Here is a 10,725-nt window from a genome sequence, read left to right as displayed (position 1 = left end):
GGGAGCAGCAGGTTGGAGCACCATTGTCTCTCCACCGCTTTCTGGCATAACTTCAGAGACAGGACTGCCAGGTTTCGGACGAGTGCTCTTCCCCCTGGCTGCAGGTCACTTCCATCGATATCTCGTTGTACGACCGTTTCCCCCGTGAAGCTTCTTTGGCAGCTGTCTTTGAGGCAATCTCATATGCCTGACGCATTCTGGCCTGCCAGTTCTGTACATTCTCTGAATAACTCTCCTCTCTGTTGATGTTAAATGGAACAGGATATCAATGGGCAAGAGGGGAGAGCGAACAAAACAGCAGGTAGGGGATGTCTTAAAAGTTAATATCTTAACAATAATGATAGAGCCCATCAATAGACAAAATGGTTTTTAATCATCCTGAACAGAATTAGTGTGATTAGTCTGTACCACCTGTTTGATGGAACATCGATATCTGCTCGTAGAGTCAAACACATCAGCCAATACGCACCAGCCAATAACATAGCACCTTCTTCGGCCAATCAGATGATAGCTCCTCATGAATATTTATGAGATTCCCTGACTTATCCCATGAAAAAAAAGATTGCGCATCGCTGGGGTGTTTACTATCTATCAGCCCCCATCTCTTCTCTCATTTCCTCCCAGGCGGATATGAACTACAACACAGGCAACAACAGCGTCGTTGTTCAACGTCTCACCAACCCTGGCCAAAAACAAAGCACTGCCATGTTAAGCCAAGGGCGTCAGCCTGTCTCTGGTTTCAGCTCTGGAGGAGTCGCGCAAACATAGTTTTAGGGGCAGGCAAGGGCCGGATTATCAATAAGGGCACTCGGGCGGCCACACATGAAACAAGCTTTAAATAAAAAAAAGTTGAGGTATAGTGCCCAGCGCTAGCACATTATGTTAATACGGGCCTGGGGCAGGCTACTATTAAATGACATACTGACCCTAATATAACCACAGTCTAGAGGTGTGCCTTCATACATCAGGCTGCGTTCATGCTACTTTACCTATATATTTCTTTATAGGCACATAACGGGGCCTGTCAGCGATTTAAAAGTGAATTGTTGATCGGCTATTGCAGATCAGATGAAGGGAGGGATTTGGCAAAACTGTGTATTGGTTAAGAGGACAGAGTTGATGTTAAGGGGGCGCGTCCATAACAAATATGCTAAAGGCATGCAGGTTTAAAAGCATTGCCGCAAGTCATGTTGGTGGAAAGCATGTTAAATGACTACATATATGAAGACCATGATATCTTGGGATGTCATAGATTCAATCATAGTCTGCAAAATCTTTGAACAAAAATATTTTAATGGAACGGCCAGTGACATACAACAGTGCATCTTTGTTGGAATAATAACATTTCAATAAGCAGGATATAACTGATACAACAATAAATTAATCCATTATTCACATTTGGACGATGTTGCTTGTGACATATTTGGCCCAAACAAACCACAAAAAAACCAAAATAAAAGAATAAAAAAATCTCTTCATATAACACCGGAATGTTCATTTCTAATATCTACCGAAACACTGGCAATAAATAACTGATCTCAACGTTACACTCAGCGCCTTGCATTGCAGTGCATCCCTTTGTACCTAGTCTCCAGACTTTGTGCTCTTGTGTATTGTGACTACTCAGATCGGCTCAGTCTACTCAACAGCAATCTTGCTTTCACCTGAAATTTGAATAAAACCATTACAACACTATTCCAGATATTTCCGTCACAGCCTTCAACCGACGAAGATGTCTGGAACAGTTGAGCCGTAACTCTGACCGTTATTTAAAACCTTTTCTACATTTTAAAGCGCTTAGCTCGAGTATTGGGGCGGATGTGTTTATATGTAGGTGTAGCTGTTTAACCCTATTTCTATGAAAGCCTACAAAACGTTTTTTTGTAACATTCATACTTTGTACTTGATATTATCATAAGGAATAAAACGAGGCAGAATTGGCCAATTTGGGGCTTACAAATATTAAAAAAATAGAATAAGAAAAGTTGTAACAACAGCCACTGTTAAACACTCACACTACTCAAATGGCATTCATACATACACAATGAGTCAGTGTGTTGAAAGTTATCAACTACAACTACAAAAACCTCTGCTTCCGTTTACGTCAATGACATCAAACATGGAAGCAACAATTTCTAACTGGTCCAGTGATTCACGAGTACAGTAAATGATAGGAGTGGTCCAGCAATGTACAATCACCAGACTCTGCAGTCATAAGGCAACACATTAAAACGGCAGGTCCCGTTGAGCCAAGGGGCTTTTCATTAGTGCTCCGTTTCACACGGGACCTCGATTCTCATTTATAATTTTGTTTAGCTTTTCATTTAAAGAGTAATAATACAAATGAACGTCATGAAATGGGTATATCCCCTCACTGAATGGGCTCTTGTAAACAGGGTCAGATGTTGATGATTAATAATTAATAATTACAAATATGTGCTTTCTCTTGTTCTCTTGTGCTACTGTGTTAGCCTAGCCGCTGCCAACACAAAACTTTGTGTGAAGCTTTTTTTAAAAGCTTAAACACTCTCTATGCAGTTTGCATCGAGGACAACCCTGCTGAGCATTGGTTTTTAATCCGATTTGAAATCTGTTAAGCTGTTCACATCCAAATGTCCAGCAGGATTCAGGTTCTGACACCGATGTAGGGCTTAGAGCAACGTGTTGGATGGTTCGCACTTTAGAAAACAGCGATATCAGTGGCCGGGAGGGGTCGATGTAAACTCTGGAACGTCAAGACAACGGTCACACACAAAGGAAGGAACACACAGAAGCCGTCCCAGGAAGCACGTCGCCTTCAGTCGGAAGCTTCCCTCTCCTCAGGAACCGACATGAAGATCTTCTGACAGAAGGTGGTGAAGATGTCTGAGGAAACACAAGAAGACCAGCTCGTAGCTTTAGTTATGTACATCGAGACATACAGACGATTGTCGATCTTTCTGTCCTCTATCTCCCGTACCTTCTTAACTCTCTCACTTTATAAGAAAGCATAAAAATGCAAAATAAATAACAAAAGAAGGTGGATAAACACAGCAACGCGGTCGGGGACAGAGGATCGATCATCTCACCCAGCACCCTCTTGATGGACAGCGGTTTCTTCCACTTGTAGCCCAGTAGGTAGGCGGGGATGCCCGTCATGATGATGCAGCAGCCAATCAGACACTCGTACGGCGCGGCCCAGAAGGACACCACGATCATGAAGACACAGCTCAGGACGAACAAGATGGGGATGCCTATAAACAACTGAGGAGGAGAAGGAGGAGGAGTGGGAGGAGGAGGAGGAGGAGGAGGCGGGAGGAGGAGGAGGAGGAGGAGGAGGGGGGTTGAAGGGGGAGTGGGAGGAGGAGGAGGCGGGAGGAGGCGGGAGGAGGAGGAGGAGGAGGAGGAGGGGGGGTGAAGGAGGAGGAGAAGGAGGAGGAGGAGGAGGAGGGGGGAGGAGGAGGGGGAGGAGGAGGAGGAGGAGGAGGAGGAGGGGGGAGGAGGAGGGGGGAGGGAGGGGGGGGGGGGAGGAGGAGGAGGAGGAGGGAGGGAGGGAGGAGGAGAAAAGAAAGTTATGAGGCAACGCATTGTTTTACCCAACAGATCTCTTCATATTCAGGCGCTTTGATCCACTAAAATCTGGTTTCTTTTTTATCAATGGTCACTCTCCTTCTCATAGATAATCACTTTGAGTGCTTTTATCAATATACTCAGAGAAGAGGGGATTGCAACCATGGAAACCCCAGAGGATGATAAAAGCCTGTCATCCCTGAACACGAATCCTTGGATGTGTTTGGAGTTAGAATCAGCAGAACCACCAGAGTACCACTCGAAATCCTGCTTTCAACCACGCAGATGGAGCTTTCAAACCCTGAGGTTCAAACGGATATGTAGAACATTGTTTGTGTCGATTTTGTCTAATTCCTTTTGTTTGAGGCCTTGAAAGAAGCCAGAGTACATAGTTCAGCGCGGACGTTCAAAGACTGTCTGACACTTTATTTTGATCTAAAACTATTAAACCAAGAATCCTTTCAAATCCCTACCATCACACAAACCTCTGTCAACGTCCATAAAGTAAACACTAACTAAACCCCTACAGCGATGCCAACCTAGATCTCCCCCCACGCGTTGTGTTATTTCTACAGCACGGTAGGAGCGGCCGCATGGAACGGTCCATTCCCCAGCTGCAGGGGGACTTCTGGGCCAACCCACCTTGATGGGTCGTCTGAGCTCCGGCTTGGTGAAGCGTAGCCAGATCAGCCCGCCGATCGCCATGCCAACGCACAGCCAGGTGAAGAAGCTGAAGAGGTTGATGACGGTGAAGATGTCCTGGGAGATGGCGTACATCATGGACAGCAAACACTGTGGAGGGAGGGAGGGAGGGAGGGAGGAGAGGGAGAGGGGGAGAGGGAAGGAGGAAAGGAGGGTTGGAGGGTTGCAGGGAGGGATGAGAGGGAGCGAGTAAGAGGGAGAAGGAGAGGGAGGGAGGGAGAAGAGGGGGAGAGGAAGAGGGAGGGAGTGAGTGAGAGGGAGAAGGAGGGAGAGAGGGAGGGAGGGAGTGAGGGAGGGAGAGAGAGAGGAGGGAGAGAGGGAGAGAGAGAAAGGGGGAGAGAGGGAGAAGGAGAGGGAGAAGGAGAGGGCGAAGGAGAGGGGGGAGAGGGAGGGGGAGAGAGGGAGAAGGAGAGGGAGTTCGAGGGAGGGGAAAGAGAGGGAGAGAGGGAAGAGAAGAGGGAGGGAGAGAGGAAGGGAGGGAGGGGGAGAGGGAGAGAGAGAGGGAGGGAGAGAAGGTTGTGGTTTGATTCTCTGTATGTTTCTTTGAACAGCAAACAACTACTAATACATATTCTCAAAATATACATAAAATAGAAATGATGGCAAGCGTCTCCCTTATTTGTCATCTGTGTATTATATATTTCTTATCGCTATGCCATTCCTGATGTTTGTTGGTGTCATACTACCCGTACACAGAGACCTGAAACGTAATAGTCTTAACATAGTGATGATGAATTGTCAACATTAGTAACAATAAAGTGGATCTCTCTGAGGTTTCCTCACAGTGAAGACGAGGGAAGGAACCGGGGTGAACTTTTCAGTGTGGACCAATCCCAGAGCGGGAGGAAGCTGTCCCGCCCGAGCTCCGGCATAGAACAGCCTATCAGAGAGCAGGGATAGAAGAGACAGCAACCAGGAAATGAGTTTAGTGTATCGGATGACATTGTGCTGGGGAAGAGAAGATGTCTCTTAGAGATATATGAGCAGGGTTGTGTGATGTTGTTGTTTGGTTGTTGATGTGTGTGTGTGTGTGTGTGTGTGTGTGTGTGTGTGTGTGTGTGTGTGTGTGTGTGTGTGTGTGTGTGTGTGTGTGTGTGTGTGTGTGTGTCGGTGTGTGGGTGTGTCTGTTTGTGTTTGTGGGTATAGCAGCTGTACGTGTAGGTGTTGTGTGTGTGTGTGCCTGCATGTGTGTGTGTGTGAGTGTGTGTATGTGTGTGCGTGTGTGTCTGAGCATGTGTGTGAGTGTGTGTGCCTGTGTGCGTGCGTGTATGCATGTGTGTGAGAATGCGTGTGTGCGTGTGTGTGTTTGTGCCTTTGTGCATGTAGGTGTGGTTGTGCGTGTGCATGTGTTTGTGTGTGTGTGTACAACACACACCGTGCGGACGTGAACAGGGACCCGTTGACGGCGCCGAAGCAGGAGAGCCCCACGAACACGGGGATGAGCCAGGCCATCACCCCCAGGTGGTACTCCCCAAAGGTCTGCACACACCAAGGGGACAATACACGTCTGATGCTCGTCACTCACCGAGAGGCAAGAACAAAGCAACAACAGATTTTTACTAAGGAAAATTACAAAAATAGTCACGCACAGTGACTTGGATAAGTAACTTTAATCTGATTACTGGTTTTGAAATAGTAACGCGTTAGATTACTCGTTATTGAAAAAAGTTGTCAAATTAGAGTAAAGCTTTTTTTTTTAGAGTAACGCATGATTTAGTAATGTGTGCGTGTAGATTGCATGTCAGATTATGATTATTATGTATTTAGCAAAGCTTTACTCTAATCGGACTACTTTTTTCACTAAGTATTACTAAGTAATGCGTTACTGCTATCACTGCTCACTACTGACACATGACATGACACCAAAACAACGCACTGCAGCACACACAAAAACACTGCTTATCATTAGACTAGCAGACTCTAGTGGGATCTGTGTCTAAACATAGGAGCTAGAATTAGAATTAGACCATTATTAATTACACCAAATCATGTTTACATTTTTTCTTTTTACTCTTTACAATTATTACATATTTTGCGTATCATCTGCATTTTTTCTTTTCCATGTTTCAAGAATATCTCAAGAACTATTAGCTGGCTATCTACAGATGTATAGATCAATAGTATCCATAGTAACGGCGTATATATAACAGCTATGACTGTCAATGTGGATCTTAGGTCCAGATGGCGGGTCGGGCTCACCACAGCCACGGCCTCGGACTGCACCATCTCACTGGGCGAGATGGTGGTGAAGTACGCCATGTTGGTCAGCACGTACACCACCGTCACGATGGGCATGGAGATGATGATGGACAGGGGGAGGTTCCTGAAGGGGGGGCGCACCAGAGGTCAAAGGTTATTGTCGAAGGGTATCAAGAGCAGCACCTTCCGTCAGAGACCGATTGCACCGATGTGCAAAACTGAGAGATACAGGAAGTCCGGTATACCAGCTGCTATAAGGTTTTACAACGAGCAAAAATATCTTTGCACATTTTCTGGATTTATTTATTGTATTTTTATTAAGTATGGATGCTTTCTGAGAAAATGTGTGGTGTTATGTCTGTCTTGAAGCTACTGTGGCACTGTAATTTCCTGTAAAGGATTATTCAAGGATCTATCCATCTATCTATATATTGATAGGGTTCGGGTTTTTTAACAGACATGTGAATTCGTTTTGGGTCATTTGTTTGAATGTTGTCAATTAGCTGTCAACATGTTACGCAGAACATGTTCGGCCGCAAGCCAACATGTGAAGAGCAACGTAGACAACCTCCACGCAGCCTCCAGCCTATATCAGTCACCTCTCTGGGTTGATCATCTCCTCGGTCACGTAGTTCAGGTAATTCCTACGGGAACAGCACACATCATACGGTTAGAGCCTTCACATGAACGACGGGCGGTAGGAATCAGCAAGCAAACAGGCGGTCCAAACCGGATACAAAACGTACCAGCCGCCGAACGCGAACAGACCGCTGTAGAGGGCCAGCACGATGTTGTCCACGCCCATCTTGCTGCCCTCGAAGGCGAACTCCGGAGTCAGGTAGGGAACGTCCCCTGGATCCCGAGGACACACAAAACACGTGTACATCATTTTAGGTTTGAACATTAACTTTTTGACCGTTTTGTGAAATTTTTTAAGACGAAATTTCAAAGTTCTCAGTTAGAAGTGTTTTTTGGGAGAGACATGCTGAATAAATAGGCCTACATCATGTTTTTGAACTCAAAAATAATCGTTTGAATAATCGTGATTTCAATATTGATTTTTTTCCATAATCGAGCAGCCCTACAATACAGGACACACAACGGACGCTGTTTGGACCAAGGTGTTGGGGGACCAAACATCTACCCCGATGCCCCAGTGCAGTGACGGGGACACTGTGCTGTGGAAGGCGCCGTCCTTCGGAGGAGACGTTAAACCGAGGTCCTGACTCACTGAGGTCGAAAAAGATCCCAGGGCACTTAACGCAAAGAGTTTGGGGTTTCCCCGGTGTCCTGGCCCAACCAGGCTCATCCAATCTGTCCCCCTAATCGTCCCCCTGTATAATTGGCTTATTCATTAATTCCCTCACTCTCCAGCTCAAGCTGGTGTGTGGTGAGCGTTCTGGTGCAGATTGGCTGCCGTGCATCACCCCAGTGGGGGCAACACACTGATTCAAAATTCAAGATGGTTTTATTGTCATATGCACAACAATTACAGAGCAGTCGCTGGCAATGAAATTCTTTAGTCTTGGGCTCCTCCAACAGTGCAATATAAGATAAAGTAAAGGTATATGAGAAACACAAGTAGGAAAGCTGAGACCTCACTCACCACCCAGGTGGTGGTGAATGAGGTCCCCCCCCCCCCTTCACTGTAAGCGCTTTAAGTTTCCAGAAAATAAAAGCGCTATATTAATTCAATGAATTATTATTATGAATGATATGGGTTCCAGGGGAAGGCTGGGAAGGAGTACGGTCCACATGAGACTCACTAGCGGTCTCCTGTGTTCTGTGGCCCATGACTGCATTTTGGGGTGAGAATAAATGACTGTGATGCCAACTTGTGAAACTGTTGCGTGTGCTTCTGCTTCCGCATTCATTATTCAGCCCTATTCGAGTTAAACCCGGAAATTGACCCTGCTGCCAGCCAATAGCCGGTTTATCTGACTGTTTGGTGGCAGAAGATCATTTCAGGGTTAGTTACTAAACCAATTGCTTGTTTGGTAGATGTTTGTAGACTGGCAGGTAAATAGATCAAATGTAAAAAGTTCATTTTGGATCTAGTCTTTCCATAATATAAATGTCTGTGTAAAGTAGTTAGAAACCATTGCTACGAATAATTTTAATAATTTTAATCATAACCCTACTGTCAAATATCCATAATAAGTCAGTAAGCCATCAACATCCAATAAACCACATGAATTAGAGGGGAGGAAATCAACAAGTAGAAGCAGGCCTGACTTTCGGGGAATTACTATTGATAAATGCAGAAGGTTTTGCCACAATTTCTGAACCAAACCTCACAGTCAATGCGGCCTTAACTCATGCATCGGTCTGTTGAGAACAGTCTTTTGAAAAAGCAAAAAACAGTCTGGCATTTACTGTCTGTAACCTCAATCTGCTTGTTGAACCAGAAAATCCCTTTTCTATAATAGTTTCAGACCGTAGCAGGAAGTGGGGGGTGCATTTACATCAAACTGTCACTTGATCCAAACCAACATTACTTCGACATTACTAGTACTAGTACTAGTTAACGGCACCGTGTGACTCATCTGTCGCGGCTGGCTCTGCAAACCTTGTTCTCTGCTGTACTACTATTTTAATCATATTAATTCATTATAATATTTGACACTTATATAAAAGCAACCACATTAAGAATGAAAGGTTTTTTAATTCTTATTAAAGGTCCATTACTTTGGCTGTGACACACATAACAACAAGAAAGAATAAGATAATTACATTGTTACATCTTATCTTCTCAAGATGGTGTTTAATACTCCAGGTAGCTCTGTCGTGGTGGTGGTTCCAGGATTGGATTCAAACCCATATCACAGTGACATTTAGGAGAAGCAGTGAGCTCCTTATCTGAGGACCGGGGTGCTTGCGGTTCTCTTTACCATAAACTGCCTTCCATCACACGTGGACAAAATGGCGGCAGGTAAAAGGTGGGGTGCTTCAACGCTCTGACGTTTTGTTCATATAAAGACGTCCACTCTCTGCACCCATACCCTAAATAAGAATATAATCAGGCTATACACCCTCATAATGGTGTATAAATACAGCTCTGTCATTAACCAAGAGAAATTAACACTTTTCCTAACAAAACACAATCATACTTTGACTCCTATAATTTTGCCATGCATTTATTTACGACACTGATTTTACAAAAGAAATTGTCTTGTTCCTTTGCGGTTGAGAATAACTTTCCCTCCTCAGGATTATCCTCCTATTCTATTATTCTGTTTCTGTGTCTTGAGCGCTCTCTGAAAGGAAACCCAGCCAGACAACAGTCGTCAGAGCTTTACCGCCTAGTTCCCATAGCAACGCCGTGCAGAGAACAATTAGCTGGGGGTGTGGCCTGAACAGCAGCGGTAAAGACATGACGCCCAAACATGGAGTTGCATTACACATTTACAGGGAATACTGGAGCTGATGTTATGAGCTGACAGTTAAAAGATGTTTTAATTGTCTAAGTAAAAATGTAAACGTGTTTTAATTGTCCGGGTAAATAAGTAATTACCGGTAGTAATAAGTAGTATATGTTTTATTTAAACAAAGGCTGTTTTCATTCGCTATTCCATATCAGTTTGTTTAGACTAATGTTTGAACAATGCATGGTGCCTTGCTTAGTCATTTTTCCAATTACTAAAACTACTTCCTTGACAAAAAGGTGTAGTTTTCACTCAACTTTGATGTTTCACAAGAAGCAGACACACACATACGCACACACACACACACATACATACACACATGCACGGACACACACACACACACACACACGCACAAATACACACACACACACACACACACACACACACACACACATGCATACTACAATGGAGTCCAGTGTTGCCACTCTGCTACTGAGCCAAACCAACCCAATTATCATGAATCAGTACGTGATCATTAAAGACCAAACCGATTCTGGATGCAGTGCGAATGAACGAAATACCCAAAGACAAAACATCCTCTTAGATTAAATGACTTCAACGCAGGCTGATTCTGGGCGCCTCCAAAAGCCCTCAATGTGAGCGATGTCGTGCTGAACCTTTGGTCCGTATGCCTCGACAAGCTCTGTGTTCATATTGTGGAAAAACTTCCAATCGTGTGATCTGTACACTTGAACTCAGTGATTTAACCCCACCATTTGTGATTCCTGAATGGTCAACAACGTATCCTTTCATTCTGGCTCTACCACCAACAGCACACATTTCCATCCTCCGTATTTGAATATGTTTCGAACATTGAAGCTTTCCTTTGGTGACCCGATATGTACGAAGG

General features: G+C 44.6%; 1 protein-coding gene across 1 annotated transcript in view; it reads right to left on the bottom strand.

Moving 5' to 3' along the window:
• Nucleotides 1–1,086: 1,086 nt before the first annotated feature.
• LOC130390124 (large neutral amino acids transporter small subunit 1-like) overlaps nt 1,087–10,725 on the bottom strand; it is a 12,249-nt gene continuing 2,610 nt past the window's right edge. Inside the window, exons 4-11 of the mRNA XM_056599872.1 lie at nt 7,197–7,302; nt 7,050–7,094; nt 6,451–6,574; nt 5,627–5,730; nt 5,035–5,131; nt 4,192–4,341; nt 3,069–3,243; nt 1,087–2,865 (exon numbers count right to left, since the gene is read on the bottom strand). Of these exons, the coding sequence (XP_056455847.1) occupies nt 2,798–2,865; nt 3,069–3,243; nt 4,192–4,341; nt 5,035–5,131; nt 5,627–5,730; nt 6,451–6,574; nt 7,050–7,094; nt 7,197–7,302 (869 nt within the window). The 3' untranslated portion in view covers nt 1,087–2,797. The remainder of the gene's footprint in view (nt 2,866–3,068; nt 3,244–4,191; nt 4,342–5,034; nt 5,132–5,626; nt 5,731–6,450; nt 6,575–7,049; nt 7,095–7,196; nt 7,303–10,725) is intronic.

The sequence above is a fragment of the Gadus chalcogrammus genome, chromosome 1, assembly GCF_026213295.1.
Source record: "Gadus chalcogrammus isolate NIFS_2021 chromosome 1, NIFS_Gcha_1.0, whole genome shotgun sequence".
NCBI classification, from domain to species: Eukaryota; Metazoa; Chordata; class Actinopteri; order Gadiformes; family Gadidae; genus Gadus; species Gadus chalcogrammus.
Note: the sequence above shows the minus strand (reverse complement) of the source record. Positions and strands in the feature narration are given on the sequence as shown.